Genomic DNA, 24,119 nt, shown 5'->3' on the forward strand with positions numbered 1-24,119 from the left:
CGGGTTCGAATCCCGGCCACCACAAAAAAATAAATACCAAATATTGAATTTTCATAATTGTATATAAAGCACTTATTTTTTTATGCATATTAAAAAATTACAATATTAATTAACATGACTTTTGTATACAAAATTAGTATTTGTATTTTTTTATAAAAATTAATGTTTGTAAAGTGTCAAAATAGTTTTTTTACTATTTGTATATAAATATACCAAATATTGACTTTTCTTATATGAAAAATATTGCTTCCTTAAAAAAATTGTAAAAAATTGCTATTATTAATAACAAATATATCTAAAAATTTGCAGAAAATCTTATGCAAAGAACAAACAAGTCTTTCAAAAACGATCTCAAGTTCAAGGCTTTGAAAAACAGTGAAAATAACTCAAAAAGAAGAATCTTGAAAAAAAATCTTAAGTTCAATGCTTTGAAAAACACAGTAATGACAAAAGAACAATACGCAAAATTACCCTAAAACCCATTAACCACAACATAAAACCTCACCCTAACAAAGGGTAATTCAGTCATAAAACAAAAAAAGAAAAACAGTTTAATTGCGTTCTTTCTGTACTATAAAACACAAACGCAAAAGCCGAAACTAAAAACCCAAAAACAACTTAACTGTTTCTTCCTTATTTGAAAACTATGCTTCTTATTCTTCTTCATAGTTCTCTTTAACAACACACTCTTTCTCTCTCAAACGCAAACGCAAAAGCTGAAAATTAAATTAAACAAATTCACAACGATTCCTCATTGTTTTTGTTCGTTGCTTTTCTTCATCAACATTCTTCCTTGCTTCTCTTATGTATGTATATTCTTTTCATTCTCTTTAATTCTTAATTATTATTCTTCAATTTTTGATTATCAATTTTTTTAATTTTAGCTCTTATTTTATGTGGCTATGCTTTTATATGCTGTAATTGATTGATGAATTTTTTTACTGATATAATTTTTATTTATTTTAGTTCAATTTTTTTTTTCGTGAATTAATTGTTGAATGAACTGAATGAGATTATTGTTTATTTTTTAAGTTAATTGTTTATATGCTGCAATTGATTGAGGTTTTTTTTTTTTTTTTTACTGTTATATAATTTTTTTAATTTAGTTTAATTTTTATATTTTTGTTTTGTTTTTTGTTTGATTAATTGTTGAATGAACTGAATGAGATTGTTTTGTATTGATTTATTTGTTTGATGAATTTTGTTAAACTTGATTATCTGTTGATGAGTTGAAGGATAATGAGATTCTTTGGTTGATGAATTTTTATACAGTTTAATTGAAATTATGGTAATTAAACCCTAATAAATATTTATGTTGAATCTCTATTGTTGGTTTTGTAATTGAATGTTAATTTTGTGTTTCAAGGCGTTGGGAAGGAAAACAGTACTGGGTGATTATTTTATATCAGATGATTGTTGTTTTGATGTGAATTTTTATGAAGATTAGAAAGAAATTTTGTGTGAGTAACCATAAAAATTTGATTTTTATGCAACTGAGAGTTGGCCGTGTTTAGGGTTTTTCTCAAGGATTTGGCCGTTGGAGAATTCTGATATAGTTTTCTCAGAATTTGTGTTGAATCTCTTTCGTTTGTTTTGGTGATTGAATGTGAATTTTGTACTTTATGCCTTTAGGCGTGAGTTTATGGTTTGTGGCAATGAAAACAATACTGGTTAATATAAAAAGTTGTTTTTTTTACTGAGATAATTACTTTATCGGATGATTGTTACTTTGATGTGAATTTTATGAAGTTTATAAAGAAATTGTCTGAGAAACTGGAAGATTTGGTTTACATGTGAAAAAAATATATTTTTATGCATCTGAGAGCTGGCTGTGTTTAGGGTTCTCTCAACATTAAGAATTCTGATCTCTATTGTTGTTTTCGTGATTGATTGTGAGTTTTGTACTTTATGCCTTTAGATGTGAGTTTATCGCAATTCTGGTTAATGTAAAAAGTTGTTTTTTTACTCTGAGAATTATTATTGGTTAATGTAAAAAAGTTGTTTTTTTACTGAGAGAGTTATTATATTAGATGATTGTTGTTTTGATGTGAATTTTGAAGTTTATCAAGAAATTTCGTTTGAGAAACTGGAAGATTTTATTTTACGTTTGTAAAATTTTAATTTTGATGCATATTTGAGAACTGGCTGATTAAGGGTTATCTCACGATCGGTCATGAACCTTGTACTTCATGCTATCTGTATGAGTGTGTCGTATTCATGATGGAATCTATAATTTTTTCATGATTGATTATGAACTTTGTACTTGATGCCTTTCATTGTGAGTTGGTGGAATTCATATTGCATATATGTGAGTTGGCGGGGTTTAGTTGTGTTTCGTTTGCTTATATGTTTTACGTCTGTATTTCTGCTTTATGTGTTTTGGTTGTGGCTTGTTGTTTGATGTCATTAATCTTGGCAAGCGAGTGTGTGTCTGTCACATAAATATTGTTGTTTGAATGCATGTCTGTCACACATTCATTCATGTTAGTGGTTTGATGCCAGTAATATTAGAAAGCATGTGCTTGACTTTCACATATTCATCCATGTGTATTGGCACCTGTGCTCTGCATGCATGTCTCTTTGAACTTTTCCAGGTATCTGATATTATATAAATGGCAAATATCATCTTTCATTGGATTAGGGTGTAAATAAACAACATTAAATTTGTGTATAGAAGTTTCATTGGACATTGAAAATTTATAATTAAAACTGAAAGCAATTAGATATTGAATCTCTCAATCTTTTAAGGACTGTCTTCTTAGTCTCATAGCATTGATTGCCTAGACTTACTTTTCTTTTATATTTCATAATACACATATCTTGCCAGCCATCTTTTTCTTCTCTTGTGATTTTTTGGTTTATGGCAAACCTAAAATCTTCAATTGAATCCATTTTTAGATTTGTAATTATGATTTGTAACTTGTTGATGCCCTAACTGCGTTTATGTCTATCCATTGTTTAATGCATTAATTTAACCCTTGCATTCACTGTTTAGTTTGCATAAATCCATGTTAATTGTGCCTGCGATTGTTTGAAACTCATTTGTATCCTTGGTGATGTAGTGCATTCATCTGTGAACTGTGGGGTCACAAATAAATGATTTACTCTTTTACGTACACGACTAATTATAAAAAAAAATTTATTTGGTCGAATTTGTCTTATTGATATACTACTTTAGGAAGGGATGAGTAAATTTCAAAACAATGACATTTAGCAGGAAATGTTCTATCGTAGGGTTCCTAAACCTACATTTTTTTTTTTGTAACAGCTATGTGTGTACTTTGTATCAAACAATGTATATTATCTTTCATCTATTTTTACATGATTTTTCACAATGCTTGATTTCATTCTAATGTTTGTGTTTCCCTTGTTTTTTTAACAGGTTTTGATTAAAGTTGGAACTCTGGTTAATTAGCTGTGCCAACTTTAATCGGAAGGATGGGTAGCACATTCAATCCACAGATTTTAGTGGAAAAACTAGCCAAGCTGAATAGCTCGCAGACAAGCATAGAGAGTATCCTTCAAGATCATTTTATGGGCTATAATGTATATTTTCCCTGTTTGTATTTGATATTACATTGTTCAAGCAGTTGTTTTCATCTGTTTCCTATTTATTGAGTTTGTTCATCCATGGTTTTACTGGCTAACATCACCTATTATCCTGATTTTGTTTTACAGTAATTTTAAGTTAGAACATTAGACTTGTTATGTTGTCACGGATTTAATCTTCCTTCACCTGGTTTGCTAAACACCCACCTCTGCCCTTGGTTTATTGCAACAGTGAATACCCCTTCTCAACTGCAGAACTTGTTATGAAGTTCTATACATTTACTAATAGTAAACAATGAATCCTTCTTTACCAAATGGTGGTTAACTATAATCCTGTACCATATTAATCTTCATACGTGCTTGGACTCTCTCATTCACACACGAGCTCACGCATAAATTTGTATATGATTTTCTTGTGGGTTTTTTCTCTCAATATTATTGCTTATAAATATTTTCTGCTCCTTGGATATCTTCCTTAATTTTGTCAAGCTTTGTCACATTGGTGCATATTTCATATGAACAAAGCCAAACAAGTTGTCGAAACGTGGGCTAAACAGTTCCATTCCTCTCCTCGTGAGAAGAAATTGGCATTTCTGTTTCTTGCAAATGATATTTTACAAAACAGCAGGCGAAAGGGTTCTGAATTTGTTGGTGAATTTTGGAAGGTTCTTCCAGATTCTCTTCGAGATGTCATTCAAAACGGAGACGACAATGCAAGGAACCAAGCGCGTCGACTGGTACTTCGATAATTCTTGTTTCTTAATTTGTGAATGATGCATGCTTTTTGGCTTAATCTCCTTAGCTTCTTTCCATACATTAATTAAAGCTCTACTAGTTTCTTTTAGACCTTTCAATCTACAAAATATGATTAGTCTTCTTGGATCTGATACCCTAGTATGATGCTCTACTTTAAAGGATATAAAGAATTAGCATGTTCTGTTATTTAATATATACATATACTATGAGAGTAAAGGTTTCTTGGGCGTTAGAATAATTCTGGCTGTATCTTATCTTGTTGGAGGTTGTCACATAGTATCAGTTTTTCTTAGCTGTCATTCAGTTCATTGTATGCCTAGCTATGCAGTCTTGGTCCCAATCTACAAATAGTGGTTGTAATCTCTGCAGCAAGCAGCTTTTCATTTTCAGTTAATACAATTATAAACTCCTCAGATTCTCTCTTATATGTGAACTATTGTGTGTAATAGCTTAACGTAGTTAATCCTTCTGCTATAGATATATTACCTAGCTAACTAACTGTGTAAGTTAGGCTGTAATTGTACTGATCAGTTTACTATAAGTATCTGGACGTTATAGATTGCAGCCAACTAATTCATTTCTTTCACAGTACAGCCGTAAGTTTGTTCTTTCTATAGTTTCATGATCTTAATAATCATAGATTTGTTGATCCCTAAGATGGTGTAAGAGCTTATCGTAGATCCATTCGACAACTCACCATATTTTCCACACACCTAATCCAATAGTGTTGGGCTTGATAGGGTGTATTGACTAGAGATAAGATCAGAAAAGAGTTTATAAAGAATGGACACCTCTCTTACCTTACAAGCCGGTTTAGTGGGGTTGAATTAGGTCCAACCTAATTTCTAAGATTATATAAGACTCGAGTATTTAGGATGAGTATGGGAGGAATTTAGCTACTTCCACAGTAAAAATCCTGTGTCAAATATCTGTTGCTTGAAATCCACACTCCATTCACTACTACTGCTATTTTATGTGAAAATTAAAGTTCCATGGCATTAGCTCATAATCCTGTCTTGTATGCCTTCCCTAAGTACACTTTCGATTGTAGTTAAACCGCTCAACTCACTATAAGATTGTAACCAATTAATTAATTTCTAATACGGTTTGGTACTTCAGTTACAATTTCACAAATTCTATCTCTAGCTGTTTTTGTACTCTCTTTAATCGATAATAGATTTCCTGCACCCTAATATCTTTGAATCTAGTATGGTATCCCGAGCCAATTGAACCAAATGGCCACTTCAATAGCACTTGCTTCCCTTCCTTCGCAAAATTCCAGCCATACTTCTTCCATCAATGCACCACCGTTGAATATTGTTCCGGGTATGCACAATTCTGACAAGTGCTTCATTTACCTTCTCTCACCCCATTTATGTGGAACTCGTTGAAGATAACTTTCTTATTGAGCGCTATCAGATTGATCCAATGCTTAAAGTGCACCAATGTAATCATTTATTGGTTTCACTTTGAATTCTTTTTCATTATCTCTCTATTATCACAGTTCAAAGCCAAGGCAAAACTGGAATTTCACATTTCACTTAAAGCCCTCCAAACAGATGGGGTGGTGACTTAGGCCGATCACCAAGTGTTTTACTGAATTAGGAGTCATATGCATACTTATCTTCCTGCATACACCATCGAAATGGTGTTAAAGAACACACACAGACTCTATTTGAGTATGGCCTCGTACTCTTAAGTCATGCTTCTCTCCCATCAAATTCTGGGATCATGCTTTTCTCACTGTTGATTTATTAATAAACAGACCCGCTACTGCCCCCCTCAACTTTGTCACCTTTTACCTCACTCTTTTCAAACAGGCCACTGATTACAACTTACAAGCTTCTCAAGGTGTTTTTGGATGTGCTCTTTTCCCCCCACATAGGCCCTAGTCCTACAATTCTCATAAACTTGATTTCGGATCACATGAATGCTTTTTTCTAGGCTATTAAACTTCCCAAAAGGTGGCAAATGCCTTTTATTTTACCCTCTGGTAGATTGAACATCTCCAAATATGAGTCTAAATTCCCATATTGCAAACTGTTTCAGGCTTTCAGATCCCTGCTCCAGTTCCATCTATATGTTTCCATTCCTCTTGTTTCCATTCTCCCCATCATTGCACACTCAATATTTCCTTCTGCTCCCAACAATTCACCTTAAAAGTCTAATGTGATGATGATTGGTCATCAAACCCGGACGACAGAAGACCCACTTCTGGTGCTTCCTTCTTTCTTTATCCTAATCTGGTCACATGGTGGTCAAGAAACCAGACTGTGGTTAGTAGGTTATGACAACAAATTGGTGCTTCCATCTTAATGTGTTTGTTCAACTCATGAAATACTAGATTTGAGGCGATAACCTGAATACCACACAAGTGAGATCTGTGATTGAAGCCATTGGTGCTTGCTTCAAACCACAAATGGACTTGTTGGTTGTACACTATGTTTTTCATCAGCAACCTTAGTGTGATGGGTTGAGTGGTAGGTTTAGTCCCACTCCCACATCACCTAGAGAAATAAGAAATATAATACGTAACAATCGCAAAGATTATGTCTATCAAAGACTAATCAAATGAACACTCTGGGCTCTGACAAAATGTTGTGGTAAAAATTTTATGTGAAATATTAAATATTGGCATCGATGAAATTTCATTGAATGTATCATCTCTTTCTTGTTTATGCAGATTGGTATATGGGATGAAAGAAAAGTTTTTGGTTCTCGTGGTCAAATTCTTAAGGAAGAATTTGTTGGGAGGCATGCGGAAAACAATAACCGTGATGTGAAACCTATGAACGCGAAACCTACAAATGTGAAACCTATGAACGTAAAACTGGTAATGTTTCTGTATTTATATGTATTCATATATATTCTCTGCATGCTGATTGTAATCCTACATTGTATTTCACCTTTTACAGAGGCCATCTGCCGGGAATGCATTGGACAGAATAGTTTCAGGCTATCAGTATATTTATGGAGGGCAGACAGATGAAGATGCTGTATTAAGCAAATGCCAGAATGCCATTAGTTCTCTTGAGAAAGTAGATAAGGAAATAGATCATGATAGTAATTCAGGTATGTCAAATTTTATTACGATAATCGTTTTTCCTAATTGCAGTAATTCTGATTCATCCATGAGTGCTCTGCATTAAGCAAGCATAAATCATTGCTCATTTTCTTTTATCGTTTGCTTTCCTTTACTACTGTATCTGTTTTACCTGGATGTCCAAAGGCTAATTGGTGTTAACTGAAATAGTCAACACAGCTCATACGGAAGCAACTTGCAAAATAAATAAAATAACTTTCAAACATGAATTATTTGTAAACCTGTCTATGGAGCTGTCAATCTGTCATTAGATGACCCGTGCTGTAAAATAAGGTTAAACTATTTTTGGAACTATGAAGAGATTTCCAGAGAGGGTGGGAGAAACACAGCAGAAGATAGCCATTAAATTGCAGTTTTATAGGACATCTGTTACCAATGCAGTACCCTAATAGGAATGAAAATCTGCCATGAATAACTTCAGTTACCAATATATAGAAATAATACCTACAAATGTTAATTAAACAAGCAAACATTATTATCCTTCTAAGGAGGAGCAACTACGCGAATATATGAATCAAATCCACAACATCGTTCTCTGTCAAAAACCATTTAAGTTACATGGACCAAGTCATTTTGTTGTTAGTGATTGACTGCATTTGCTCAAGTCATTAGAGTTACATGATTAAATCATTTTGGTTTAGTGATTGACTAATGACTACGTTATCTCAAGTTAATGTCTGATCTTAACTTGCTTTTAATTCAATTCATCTTTTGTTCTTCGTGCTTGTCTTGTCAAGTTAAGTAAATAACATTATTATAATCATTTTCAGTTAATTCGACTCAATCATTTATGTGCAGGGAAATTCCATGGACCTGCAGTAGTGAATGAACTCCAGGGGCATAATGGCATACTAAAGGACTGCATTGATCAGTTAACAGCAATAGAATCATCAAGAGCCAGCCTTGTCTCTCACCTGAGAGAGGCTCTTCAGGATCAGGTCTTTTTTAACACTATAAATTTACTAAACCTCTGAACTACCGGAAATAGTATATTATTCTAACATGATTTTGTTTTCAGGAATTCAAGCTGGGTCAAGTCCGTAGCCAGATTCAGGTATGGAACCGACATATATTTGTTGTTTAGTCAATAGACAGAGCACTAAATGATAGGGCATTTATCTTAGTCAGTACTGGTCATTTTATTTAACACAAACAATTTTAGTGCTTTCTCATATACTACAAAGAGTGTATTAGATGATTTGTGGAGGGAGGGGGTTCTTATGACAAGATTGAGATTGATAAGTGTCAGCATGTACCTTAGGATTAGAATTAATTTTACATTTACTCTTTATTTTAATTAATTCATTAGTAAAGGCTCCTAAATCCTATCCACCAGATGGATAATTTAGAACTTCCTTGGCATGAAACAGTAAATGTGACAGCCTTGATAAGTTGGTAGAACTTGATTGTAATGCGTTTAAAGTCATTAAGGTAGTAGATTATGATTGTAATGCATTTATAATTGATACTAGTCTTTTGGTGTATTATGTATGCATTGAATGCTTCAGTTGTTATGGATGAAAACTCGGTTATTTCAAATCCCTACATGGCTAAGAGACGATTGAGGAACAAAAGTAGATGAGAGCAGAAAAAGTTTTGTTGTATAGAGATGAGATAGGTTAATTTGGAGAAGTTTTCTCTTCAAGTTGAAACTGAGGAACATTATCATTTTCTATGTGCCTTATCTTAATCTGTTATGTTGGTCTTTTATAATTTCCGGAATATCTTTTGTATTATGTGGTTCCAGTGTGCTAAACATCTTCATCCATTCATGAATATCTTATGTTTTTTGTCAGAACATTGTTTCCCAATGCGGCATGAGTATCTTTCAAATATTTTAGTACTTGACTAGTGTTTTTAAATATTTCAGGCTGCACGTGTTCAGTGGGAGCATTCCAACAATACCTGCCAACAATTACTGAATGGCAACAATATTCAGTCATTAGTTGAACAAAGCTCAAAGGAAATTCAAACCTCCATGACACCTGCAAGTTTTATCTCTGGCGGGGAGCAGTCAGCCCCCTTAATGTATTCACCACAAGTGATGTTTTCTCAAAATTCTGGACACAGTGAGGAAGATCCACGCAAGTCTGCAGCTGCTGCAGTGGCAGCAAAGCTGACTGCTTCCACATCCTCTGCCCAGATGCTGTCTTATGTGCTATCCTCTTTAGCATCAGAGGGTGTCATAGGAAATCAGATGACAGGGTCTTCTGCTGATTATCATGCCGAGAAAAGGACAAAGCTTGAGAATGACCAATCTTATGTGCCATCTCAGAATCCTCAACAACCATTACCTCCCTTTTCACTTTCTGAACCTACCCAAACATCCAACCAGCAATCTACTCCAAATGAGCCACCACCTCCTCCCTCATCATCACCTCCCCCATTACCCCCACTGCCACCAACACCTCAACAATACCCTGTGCCGCAGTTCATGCAGAATGTTGGATCCGTTAACAATATGGCATATAGCTATGGCGTGATGCAACAGCCATCAATGGCAACCTATCCTGCAGTTGGGGTTTCCATGAACAACATATCTCCTTATACACCTCAAATGAATGCTTATCAGGGTTTTCAGGGGCCTGATGGAAATTACTACAACCAGCCCTCCTCAATGCCTATGGTCCCCATTTCTCGCCAATAAAATTCCCAATTCTGAGTCCCATAGCATCTCTTTGAGGTAAGCAAAGGTGTCTTAGAACAACCTTTGTACCTCTACCCTTAACATTACTATTGGAATCTGATTATCACTATATAATCAGATGTGAACATAGTAAATGTTGTATAACATGTAGTTGAAGACAGGTGCAAATTTTCTGGAGTGACAATAACTTAATGCTGTGTTACCTTTGAGGATAATGTTTTTTTTTCTTTCAGTAGGGTTATTTATCTTTTCAAGACTGTAAAATTTAGCAGATATTGTTGCCTTGGAGGCTTTCTAGATGTCTGTGTTTTGTAGTGTTGTAGACATGTCTTCATTTGCTGCTGAATTGGTTACTGATGTAATTTTTCATCAGTGCTACTGGCTAGCTTGCATATCTTCAAAAGATTTGCATTTTCCCCTACAGGTGCCTGCTGGACAGTTATGTGTACAGACCAGGGTCAAGTTAGTTTGAAACATTTATTTATTTATTTATATTATACATGACAACTTGTTGTGATATTTCATTTTAGTTTAGTTAAATTTCTTCAAGATCCATTCATTATGTTAACTTGAGGTTTAGGCAATTGATGACCAAGGGTGGTTTTGGGCTTTTAAACCTGGTCTGTTGAATATATGATTTGGAAAACTTTTATAATTTAATATTGAGGGTTAAGTATGTTTTTAGTCCCTACAAAATGATATAGCCACAAGCTCTTTAAAAATGGTGAAGTATTTGTTTTAATCCCTGCAAAATCATGAGCTTTAAAGTTTAATTCCTAAAAAATTCAGTCACTTTTAGCCCCTATTTGCATTTTATAGTAACTATTTTGAGGATTAAAAATCTCCACATTTTGTAAACAATTTATACAATAAGAGACTTGCTTACATACTGCAATATTACGGAGGACTAAAATTATCATTAAAATTTAATAGGGAGTTAAGTTGAAAGCTCTAGATTTTGTAGGGACTAAAAAATATATTTAACCAGTTTAAAAACAAAAGTTAAATACTTGATTTTCAATGATTGCAAGTGTACATAAAACTAGTTGGTTTATCTGCCTGCATATTCTATTTTCTCAAAACTTTTTTTTTTTTGGTAGATATAAGAAATATGGATGACATGCTAGGATAAAAGTATTAAAATATTAGAGAGGAAGAGTATTTTTCATTGTAGAGAAGCTAGTAGAATTTTTTCTAAAACAGATTAGACCTATAAAAGTACATGTTAAAAACAGTCTATTACATGCTGATAGTCTAATCGTGTTAGGAAGAGATTAAGGAAAGTATATCACCATGTTTGGTTATGATAGATCATATTTTTTTGGGTAATAACTCAAATAGGAAGTTACCTATAATAATTTCCTAATAGGAAGAGATTAAGGAAAGTATAGGTCACAAGTTGTTCGGTAGCTATAGATCAATAAACAACAATGCTTCTTGTTTTAGATCGATTTTGTAATAGCTGATTTCAAAACATGCTTTTTTAAGGGAATTCGAAAACATTTTAAAAAGTCTGTTTTGCAGTTGTGGATAAAAGGTTCTTTTTTTTTTTTTTTTTAAAGTAATTCTGTCAAAAAGAAAAAGAAAAAAAAAGTAATAATAGGCATGAAACAATTATTACTGGACACAACCCCTCAAAATATTATTACTGGACACAAATATAATAAACCTTACTAAACATACGAGGGATGCATGGTGATGGAATAATCACGTGTCCATGACGTGAGAATGGCAATGTACAATTTTGGATATATAAAGTTTTCACTTAATTTGAACTTTAAGCAGCTTAGAAAGTAAAAGCCTAAAAGCAAGGTGATGTATAAGAGTTAGTGGGGTTGACATAGGCAGAAACTATGGAGAAAGAAAAATTGATTTACTTACCCACACAATCTGATCATAACCATTTAACCCAAAAATAAAATAAAATAAATAGGGTCAATACATCAAATAGCCATTTAATTTGGATAAGGTCTGAAATTAACCTATGTAAAAAATAAAATATAGATTTCACCTCTACAATTTTGGATTCTTTACATTTCAACTCTTTACAATGACTATTTTCAGACTTTGTCCAAATATTTTTTAATAGGATGAGAGTAAAATATGAATGGGTACTCAAACCTCTTACAATAGATCTTTAATCAAATAAATTGCAAGCAAGGGAGTGGATTCATCCACCACCAATCTAAGAATACAAGATTCTTATTCCTACCCTCCCTACAAATGAACCAGGACAAAGACGATCGTTTGATAACAACAATACATACATAAAAGCAATATCATCTCTCTTTTATATATACATATTTTTAATACATGTGAAATAATCAAATAAATCGATTATTTGGGAAATTGGATTCACTATAGTCAAGATTTTTCCGCCATCACACATTCAAGTTCATAAACAATCGTTCGATCTTGATCTGATGGTCCATAAAAAGGATGACTTTAATTTGTGTTTAATAATTTCAAATATTTAGTTTAAATTTGGAATTTTTTTTATCTCGATTGGCGATCGACGATCGATTGCATGAAAATATTGAATGCAGAGAATGTGATTTGTTATTTGTTCCTCTATGTAAACCTTTTTAATAGTCAAAATGCAAGTTCCCATGAGTTTAGGGTTATAACTTGGTTTCAAGTGTCACTTACATTTAGAACTAGAGCCTTACAATGAAAAAGAGAATATACATTACTAAAAATAAAAACTGTTCAAGAATATTGGAAAATGAAAAGATTGCTGGGATATAGATTAACAACCTTTTTTCTCACAAGTCAAGTCTTGTCTTTCTATATACTATTACATATCTTTGTCCTTCCTTAGCTCTCTTTCTACTATACAGTAACAGTGGTCAAGTAGAAAACTTTACCGGACAAAAAAAGTTCCTTTTAGTTTAAATTGGTATATAAATTAGGGTTTTGTTAACCAGTGCCCTCACAACAATGTTTAAAGAATCTACAAATATAAATTTTGTCTTAAAAATATAAGATGTTACTTTTGATCAGGTAATGATTACACAATTTTTTCATGAAAACTTACTTGTTTTAGATTTAAACCAATGCTCTTGGGATACTGGTTAACATTCTCCTATAAATTAACCAATAATAAAATAATAATAAAATAATTACATAATGTAATTGAGCATAGAAGTGTGCATGCATGCGTCCCAAAATAAGACATGGTGTGCAAATTGAATAGATAGTGCATGTAGTAATAAATGTTTTGAAAGTGGTCACAGAAATTAAGCACAATTTTATTGAGTCAAGTAAACCAATCCACTAAGTCTAACAATTGATTTCCCAAACAGCACATGGAGATCATATCATGGACAGACAAACATACCCTGAAACATGAATGACAGTTTGGAAAACACAAAGGTGAGACAAAAGCACCGTCAGATCCCAACACCGATACAATACACCCTTGACTTGATCGTTTACTATTTAATTCTGAAAAAGTTAGGTTCCTAAAAATAAGAGGGGCGTGGACATGGCATTGGGTGTTGAAGCCCATCCCTCTCTCTTAGTTAGGGCTAAATTACTAGTAATAGGAATGGAACTTAATTGTTCTCTTCAGTTTCTTGGGTGCTGTTGTTGCATGCTGCTACTCAAAGTGAAAACGACAAACACAAAAAGGCCAAATAGAAATATACAAAATTAAATAACACTCCCTAATTAAGCTCCATTTAATTCGCTTGGGATCATGGTAGATGTCTCAGAATCACGGTAATCTACCGTGAATTTTTAAAAGTTACATTTCATAGCTTTTGTAAAATTATAGTGGATAACTGTGATTTTGAGATAGTCCCCATGATACCAAACACACACTTTATTCTTTCATATGAAGTATCCACGTCATTATAACTGTCCTTTTTGAATAGATATGTATTAAATTGGTTGTAAATTATAAAATATAAAATAATTATACACTTACTTTTTTTAATAATACCTTCATTTACTTCTTTTTTTTTAAGGAAATAATACCTTCATTTACTTAATTTAATAGTTCAACCCATTTGAGTTGGATTGGGATCTTGTAGTATGCTTCATTTAAGGTTTTATGAACGATTTTTCTCGGTATCAATTTTGGTAGGTTGATTCGTTTTTTTTTTTTTTATATATATAAATTAATAGCTCACATAACTATTCATTATTATATTGCTTACAATCACCCTACTTAATATAGGGCATTAAGTAAGAAAGTTGGAGTAAAAAAAATTGGTAGATAGAAAAATAAAAAAGTTATTAAAACTCACACAACGAAGGGTTTGAACCATGATCAGAATGTTCGACCAAATAATTTATGCATTTTGTTAGCCGAGTTAGGATTTGGGGGTACAATTGGAGTAAATTTTACTAAAGCAAATTACTCCCTTGTCCCATGTTTGAACATTTCATACAAATTAACAAACGGTTAATTAAGTTTTAGTCCCTATAAATATTTATAGTTTTATTTTTAATCCCTACAAAATTAAATCACATTTTTTAGTCGTTTTGACATTTTCCTTAAGCATTTTAGGGATCAAAACTGTTGATGGAAATTTTTTACAGGAACTAAAAGTGCTGATGGAAAAATTTATAGGGACTAAAAATGCTGATGAAATATTTTATAAGGACTAAAAAATGTGATTTTATTTTGTAGAGACTAAAAACAAAACTGTGAATATTTATAGGGACTAAAAACTTAATAAATCCTTAAGAAAAAGGTATATAAAAAAGAGATAATAGTTTTTTTACTATATCATTTTTATAAAATAGAAGATATTGAATTGAAAGCGATGTAAGTATAAATATCTCTGTCTTATATTAAATGACACAGTTCTTGTTTCACACATATCAATACATAATTTTGACATTTAATAATTTTAATCTTCTATTAGCAAAATTTATAAAAAAAAAAATTGATATTTTAAAAATACTCATCAATAAAAATCTAACATCTTACACGTTACCATATGTCTTTATATATTTATTAAAAATTATAGTTAAAGTATGTTATATAAATAATGCACATGATTAAACTAGATCAACTAATTTGGGACGGAGGGAGTATTTGTTAAAAACTTAAAATGTACAATTTGAAAAATATAATCAATATGATCTTTCTATAAAAAATAAAAAATAAAAAAAAAATAAAAAACTTTAATTACAATTTTGGTACACCTATTTCCAGTCACAAAATTGATCATCCCAATTAACTATCACAATGTCAAAGAGCTTCTTTCACCTCCTCAATTCTGAATTTATTATAATCACATATATTTCTCCAAAACTTATACCATTTTATATTAAACTTTTTTTAACAAAATTTAATTATTGAAAATCAATTTTTCCAAACACATAACCAAACCTACCGGATATGAAAGTTAACATGAAAAGGAGATCCAGCTCCATCAATAAATTTTCAGGATATCTGTAAAAGAACATTAAATTTAGTAGTGCTGGTACCATGCTAGAACTATTAGAAGTTTAGAACTAAATTAATTCAATTAAATAAAAATGTGACAAAAAAATTTAATAAAATAAAATAGTACTACTACGTAAAAATAGGTGTGAGAAAAGCAGTCAACGTTGGGCTAACGTCATGGTAAGGAAAGTTAAGGAACAAAAGCTGAGAAAAGCCGTCATGTCTCTTACTTTAAAGGCTGAATCAGAGGATTTGAATATCAATGTTCCTAAACTAGGGTTTACTTTTCTTGTACAAAGTTGGGTTTGCGTCAGAGTTTGCTTCTTCATGACGACATCATTATTCTTCTACGTATGGGTTATGTCTTTTTCTTTAGGTTTATGTCTTCTGAATTTGTGTGTGTAGTGAGAGCGTGCTTATGAGAGTGTGAAGTGTGCAATTCCATGTCTTCTGGTTTGTGTAACAAAGAATTAAAAACAGAATCATCAAATCAAATCAAAAATGGCTGAGGAGACATAAAGACAAAATACTAGACTAGGATGATCAATGTCATGTTTGCTTCTTCTTCTTCTTCTTAATTGGTGTGGGCCATATATTCTTCCTACTACTTCTTCCATGGATAACCTAGGAGTTGGATATTAATCATCACCTTTGTTCATCATTATTACCAATCAATGATAAGTTAAATACACAACCATTATATGTGTTATTAAAATACATGTTAGCATTTGCCAAACAAATATATATACTACTCTAAAAATAAATTATTTATATTATTATGCTTAGAATATCTTTTCACTTAAGAGTAAAATTCAACTTGTCCTTCACACCGGACAAGAGTTGACCCATACACCTCAAGACATAGACCAACTCTCTCTATCAACGTTATGAATTGTTCGATTGAAGATTTGTATATAGATAATCCTTTGGTTGTCAACTTATCATTACTCTTTTATTATAGGTGAAACTACACAATTCGTTTTTTAATTTAATTTAAGTCAACATTTTCATCTTTTATTTTTTTGTTTTTTCAATTTCATCTTTTATGTTATAATCAGTTAACACTTTCGTCATATATCTTCTTCTTCTTCTTCCGATTTAGTCTTTTATGTTTTAAAATGTCAACACTGTTCGCCTTTTTATGAGATTTTTTTAAAGAAATTTGGGTTTCTATGTTTGTATGATGAAAATTTGAGTTTGTTTATGAGTTTGATGAATTTGTTGTAAGTTTTTTTTTATGAATTTTTTGTTTTGATAAAAAAAAGATAAAAATGTTGGCATTTTATAACATATATATGACTATATCGGGAAAAAAAATAAATGATTAAACATAAATGATTAAATCGAGAAAACAAAAAGATGAAAGACGAAAGTGTTATCAAAATTTAAGTTAAGAGACGAATTGTTTAATTTTACTTTTATTATATTGTATTTATTGCAAAAAAAGTCTAACATAACTTTCATCAGTCAAAGAGTTAGACTTAGAAGCCGGAATGCATTTTCAAAGGCGAGGTCTACGTTACCCCTTCATAAATTGGGGGTAATTCACTCTAATGATAAATATGATTTGTTTATGGGTTGAAGGAGATGAATATTGCATGTCGGACGAAAGAGATGAAGAAGTTTGTTGTTCTTGAGATAAAAATGGTAATTTATTGTAAGAAAAAACAAAAATGTTGAAGCCTACATTATCCATTGATGAATTGGGGTAATTTATCCCTAATAACAAGTAGAATTCGATTATGAAACAAAAAAAAATGTAGATCACATGTTGTATAAGACAGATGAAGAAATTTAATGTTCTAGAGATGAAAATAGTATTTGATTGTAAGAAGAAAAAAAATTTCTTTAATAGTAGTAAATTACTCCGAAATCATTAACGGGTAATTAAAAAAACAATATTTAAATAAGGTAGAATAATTTTATTTTTTGTTTTTTTACAATAGGTAGAATAAACTTTATAAAATTCTTTAATATGCCAAAATAAACTTTCTTTTAGTTTATAAAAAAAATGATATTTTTCTTTTAATATGATATTGATTATTTTTCAATCATGGGAAGTGAACATATCACTGATCCTCAAATCACTTCAAAGCCTAAAAATCAGAACAACAAATGAGATGCAATGGCAATTTGAATGTTGATGCGCCGCGCCATTCTGTACTTTCTACCCACTCACACGCGTGTGATGGAACAACACTCTTGTCTCCTAATTTACTTAATATTTTTGTTTACATTATTATGCAAAATAATTTGATTTTTATGAAAAGTTTAATTGTTCAATGCATCGCAAAATTATAATACTTGTCCTCGTGAACTTAACTCAATTGATATGGACAATGCATAGTATATGCAGGATCTGGGGTTCGAATCCCGACCACCAAAAAATAATTTATAATATTTAAATATTTAATTTTTTTAAGAAGTATCCATAGGCATTTGTTTGCAAGACATTTATTTTAATGATTTTAAATGACTTGATTTTAATGATGTTTGGTTCCAAAGATAGAGAAAGTAAAGATAGGTGAAGGAAGGGAAGCACAAGTTCCAATAATTTTTCCCTCCTTTGGATCCAAGAAAAGAGTGAATGGAAAGAATGGTTCAGACATGAGACCCACAAATAAAACTTTCGTTTTTTGATTTCTTTAACCGGTGTTTCGGGGGTACTGGTTAACATAATCCTTCTTTTTTTGCCTTTGCTTCCTATCATGTTTTATGTCTTTTTTATAATGTTTTTGTTTCTTATAAAATATACACTAACGTGTTTTTTTTTTACGGTTAAACACATATGAGATGCTTTTAATATAACTAATATTTTTCCAAGTACAAATATTTATAAATTATAAATGTATGTCTTATCTTGTCAAAAAATATATGTTTTTAAATAAAAATATTTATATTTATGTTACATAAGAGCAATTATGTCATTCAATAAATATATATACATTTCTTTCCTGTCACAATCCATTCACTTTCACTTCTATCAAACAATCGAAAAAATCAACTCATTTTCTTCCCACTTTCATTCCTTTAACAATCATTCCTCTTACTATCTTTCCTTCTACTTTCTTTTCTCTTCCAAACACACCCTTAATCAACACATTTTCTTAATTCTACAAGTGGGTAAATTATGACTTAGTCACGGTCATGTATAAATATTATATGTGATTATGATTACATTAAGAAGTGAATTTAACGCAAAGATGAAGAAAATTAGTCATGGTCATATACATTATATTTGGATGATGTCATATATCACGGTAAGAAAATTATAATTATAATTATTTTGTTTGGCATGATGGACCTAAAGTTTGAAACACATGAATTGGAACTCATTATTTTTCCATTTGTTTTTAACCTTTTTATGGTCATAAAAGATTACAGACCTGCACCTTAGTGCAAAGTAGAAAGAAACAAATGTAGAGAAATAAAGATAGAAAATGTTCTTCAATAAATGGCCCTACTATGTTATTTTTTTTCATTTTGATGAGACGGTTCATTTAAAGCTTGTAGCATATATATTTTTTCCACTCTTTTGCTTTGTTTCACCAAAAATGGTAGTAAAATCTTCATATCAATAAAAGTTTTTCTTCTTCTTCTTTTTGACAAGTTCAGCAGATTTCATTTTCACTTTCTACATGGTTTAAAAATTCCAAAAATTAAATCCAAAATCTCAATTTCCCATTTGAGCATAAGTTAATATCAACATGGAATTAATCTTTAGAACCTTGATTAATTACTTCTTTTAATACAATTAATTTACTTTTGACCATAAAGTGAACATAATTTTGGGTTAAAGAAATAAAAGGTAAGATAAATAAAATACAAACACAAAATGACAAAAGAATAGTCCTATACTAATCTTATCTTATGGGAAATGTTAATAAGGACACTTGATTAGAAGTTGAAATTAAAAATTTTATTTTAGAATTTGTGTATTTAACGTATTGAAGCATTAAAAAAGCAACTTTATTTATATAAAAGTTATCAATTGTTTTTATTTTTGAATCTTTAACAAGTGTCCTAAGGACACTCGTTAACAAAACCATATATATATATATATAATCTAACCAAGTACATAAATGCAGATCATATATGTTTATGACATTTCTATCCATTCAAGTTCAAACTTTTAAGACACAAGAAAGTAGATGCTTGTACTAGCTATTAAAAAATTTACTACTTTTTGCAGAAATTAACCAGCCTTTCTTGATGAGCATGACCACTCTTCAAATCTATATACACTTTCTTTGATTAAAGGCTGACCAGAAAATGAAATCTATACTTTAATTTCACTTGCATATAGATATAGATATAGAATACACACGTCACACAAACATATATAAAAATTAACCGACAAGAACAATCGAATAATATCATTATATCTTTTTCTACCATAAATCTCTCTCACATTTATCCTTTCCATAATCTTTCTCTTGGAAAAAAAATTCACATATGCAAGGTTAATGAAAAAGATCCCAAAATCAATACTAAAAAGAAACACATTATCTTTTTGTAAAAGGGAACATCATGTTACATACCATCCCTTCCATAGGGCTCATTTACAATTTTTTAAGTGTCCGAGGTTCGAACCCAAGACATTACATATATCATGCATTGTCCTTATCAATTGAGTTAAGTTCAGGAGGACATGACTCATTTACATTTTAGTGTTTGCAGTAAATTAACAAATTTTTAATTATATTATTTTTGTCAGATAGTCTAGTGACTAGAATTCACTTTATTCAAGATGAATAAGTGATGTGTCTGGGGTTCGAACCCCGATCCTGCATATAACAATGCATATCCCTATCAACTGAACTATATATGTTCACGTGGACAAGTTTTTATTATATTATTATACATATATATAATAAAGTTAAAAATGAAAAAAAAATAAAGAGAAACTTGTACCAAATTTGAAGGTTTTGAAAATACTCAGACACAAGGTGTTGAACCAAATTGATGAAAGAATCACTGTTTTAAATTGGACCTGCATTGAAATTTCTAGGTGTATTTGATGCAAGCATGATGTAAGCCTTGGAAGACAAGAATGTGCCCCATTCACAAGTTAACTACAATTCTTTATGATTGAAAATAGTAACTTTTGTAATCTTAATGTCTCTTATCTTTTTTTCTTCTCCAAAAGAAGATGTTACTGAACAAGAACAAAAACGGGCAATTATTTTTCTACCAAAAGCTGAGACAATAGTAATTATAAGAATAATTTTAATACAATGTGGTTGCTCGGGAAAAACAAAAGTCTTTGCACAATCCACATAATATATTGAGCAATGTTTTTTGAACAACATTTTCTTGTGATAACTTGTTGGATAATCAAATTATATAAAGAAAATGTGTATGAGAGAGAAAATTGTCACAAAAATTATCACAAAACGGTTGTTCAAATATCATTTCTCTAATATATAGGGCATAAAAAATTCAAATGAAGTTCATTAATTCAACTAAATAAATTGTTTTTGTATTCCACATTGTTTTAAAACCAAGGAAAATGAATACCACCTCACCTTTTTTTTTCTTAAGCAAAAAGAATATAAATTAAAGAAGAACCAGGAAGAACAAGATTAGGGGGCATGTACCTGACCCAGTAAACCACAAAAACAACCTAAACGGGTGATACAACAATTCAGTACATAAGTGGTATAAAAAGAAAAAACCCTACACAATCACTACCACGAACAATCCAGCGAACCCACGTGTGGACGCGAAACCAAATTGCAAAAAAACGCAAAGTGGGCATTCAGAGTATTGAGTAGGCGTATGAATTGTCTGTCAACACATAAACGATCCAAGTTCCACAACTTCCTTCTAGATGAAGCAAGTAAAACGCCCTTTTATGCCAATCAAAACAGATACGAACCGAATCACAAATTCACATCGGTCTTGAAACTTTAGGCGTAAAGCAACCGTGGCAATAAAGTCCGACACCTCACCTAAGATCTAAAATGTACATCATGTGAGTTTAATTCATTAGATAAGGGACATTGATATATAATATATATATATATATATATATATATATATATATATATATATATATATATATTCGAACCTCAGACTACTTTTAAGATGAATTTATAACTACTAGACTACTTGACAAAAAAGAAAATCTAAAACATACAATACCTCGTAAAACAATGCAATAGAAGAAGGTCTAATAAACACACAAGGATGGAACAATCCTTTAATCCACATAGCCTCAACCGGGGGCTATTGTTCCACCATATTAATAGATTTCACATTATTTAATAATCAAAGACTAAGAATAATTTATATCCAAACATAAATATTATCATAAAACTCACCATATATGGCAATCTAATTGAATAAATTCCATGTGCTTTATAGAAATATTGTAGTTTTTGTCCATCTTACTATTTGTGTTTATAAAGAACAAGAGAAATGGTTATTCCATCTACATGTTTTAAATACCAGAACATTAGAGCAACTGGCCTGCAGAATATATAGGCATTATAAGCATGAAATGAGAATATATCTTGAATTGGCGATCTATCATGTAGTAAGGAAGATTTTTGGATATTTGATTGATTTATTTATGGCTTAATCAATGATTTGGTCTCTTAAGTTATTTGTTGGTTACATTTTGGTCTCATAAGTTATTAATGTTACAATTTGATCCCAAAGTTAGTATTTGTTAGCCAAATAAATCCTCACCGTCGGTCTTTTGCCAAAACGTTAAATAGGCACATGTGAACGGTGACGTGACAACTTGCAATGTGTATCCACCTTAGACATTGACTTAACGGTTTTGACGGTAGGAATTTATTTGGTTGACGGAAGATGACTTAAAGTGGTCAAATTGTAACCTTAATAATTTATGAAAGTAAAATATAACCAACAAATAACTTAAGGGATCACATCATTAATTAAGTCTTTATTTATTTAGAGAATATATCTTGAGTTGGTAATTTATCATGAGTTATTCTCAGCTAAAGTTTTTTAAATTCAAAGCATGAAGCCGCCCATAAAAAAAAAATATAGATTGGTAAGGAATATATACTATAACATTAGCAATTTAATACATTTTTATCAAGCATATGGGAGAATTTTTAAGATCTTGGGTTGATATGGCAGACTTGGATTAGGCAGCATGTAGAAAGAGGGACCCTCTCTTCCATTCAATCTACTTCACAATTTTTTTTTTTTGAAGGACTTCACAACTTTTTTGTTATCCATTTATCACAACTTTAATTATATCGTAATTATGAAATCAAAGCAGATTATGGTGACAAGAAATTCAAAAGTATTGTTTTAAATATTATGTAAGTAAAATTTGGGTTTTAATGTATATTATTAGTAGGCAGTAGAATGACGATATTTGAAAGATGTCAATTTAGTTGTGATGTTTTAGACCCACTTTAATGTCTCATATATCTTTTGGTTTATCGGAAACAAATAGACATGGCAACAATACCCGTTTCCATGGGTACCCGCCCAAACCCACTCCGATTTGACGGGTTTTCTCCGCTTTGATTGGATTTGGGTATGGGTTTGAGTTTTCTCCGATTTCAAAACACGAGTATGAGACGAATAACGGGGTTATATGTACCCACCCCGAACCCATATCCATACCTGTTCCAAATGTAAAAAATTATTTTGTTACCCCTTTTTATATAAATAGAAACACAACCTTAGATCATGTTATGTTATTTGATTTAATAATTTCCATGTTATAAAAATTGGCTTTGATTTTTAAAGGAGCAAGCAAATCATTATGTTAAGAAAATGTTAAAGGGAACATAATGCTTTACAAAATTGCCATTGGGTTTGGAAAAAAAAAAACTTTATTTTGATTAAAAAATAATTCACTATGGGTACGGCGATGGGGGTGGGATCCCCGAACCCGTCGGGGACGGAGATGAGGTTCGATTTCTCATCCCCGTAAGGTATAGGTAGGGTAACGGGTAAGTATATGAGAATAGAATATGAGGATGAAGAAGGTAAAACACGTTCCAACCCCCGCTCCATTGCCATGCCTAGAAACCAAAATGTATATTATTAGATTATATATTGTAAGAGAAAAGAGTGAATACCTAATAAACAATTTACTCGATGACCGGTGTGATTTGGTTGAGGTTAATGCTACTTGTAGCAAAAGTTTACATAACGAATTAATCGCAAATTGTTATATGAATATTAAATGACTATAGCAAAAAACTCTGTTTTGCATCTCATCGCTTGTGTTTTCCACCAAATAAAAATCTAATTGTTTGAGCACTTCGTGAATGGTCGGTCGTGATAAATAGCAATACTCTTCGGTTGATTAAGCAACAGAGTTTGTCGGGTTGGACTGAGGTTCGATTTTTAGAGAATACACTCTTAATTAAGGAAGGGAGAAGAGCTCTAATTAGCTGCGACCTATTTATCTACAAGGAGAGAAGTAATAATGAAGTGACGAAAAGCAAAGAAAATTCACATGCATCAAGGTGTTTCAATTTGGGAGAAACAGTGTTACAGAAAAAAGAGATGAAAGTGTTTGTAATGTCCATTTTCATGCCATTTGATCATGTAGGGCCGACAACAAGGACGGATTCAGCCGTCTATTACCCAACAACTCCCTCTCCTGTTAAAGCCTGTCCTCTTTGTCTCCCCTACTTTCCCTTTCTATTTTCCATATT

At 31.4% G+C, this 24,119-nt stretch overlaps 1 protein-coding gene across 2 annotated transcripts; it reads left to right on the top strand.

The window, feature by feature from the left end:
• Positions 1-588: 588 nt before the first annotated feature.
• LOC11442951 (regulation of nuclear pre-mRNA domain-containing protein 1A) lies at positions 589-10,574 on the top strand. Of its 2 annotated transcripts, none has more exons than XM_039827629.1 (8): positions 589-762; positions 3,383-3,514; positions 4,039-4,286; positions 6,989-7,138; positions 7,221-7,377; positions 8,207-8,346; positions 8,427-8,462; positions 9,279-10,574. In XM_039827629.1, exons 2-8 carry the CDS (start codon positions 3,439-3,441, stop codon positions 10,053-10,055), a joined length of 1,584 nt encoding a protein of 527 aa, XP_039683563.1. In that variant the 5' UTR covers positions 589-762; positions 3,383-3,438; the 3' UTR covers positions 10,056-10,574. The 2 variants fall into 2 exon arrangements, with proteins under 2 accessions (XP_039683563.1, XP_003622057.1); XM_003622009.4 differs by having other exon boundaries at positions 590-806.
• Positions 10,575-24,119: the final 13,545 nt, after the last annotated feature.

Source organism: Medicago truncatula, chromosome 7 (genome assembly GCF_003473485.1).
Source record: "Medicago truncatula cultivar Jemalong A17 chromosome 7, MtrunA17r5.0-ANR, whole genome shotgun sequence".
Taxonomy (NCBI): domain Eukaryota; kingdom Viridiplantae; phylum Streptophyta; class Magnoliopsida; order Fabales; family Fabaceae; genus Medicago; species Medicago truncatula.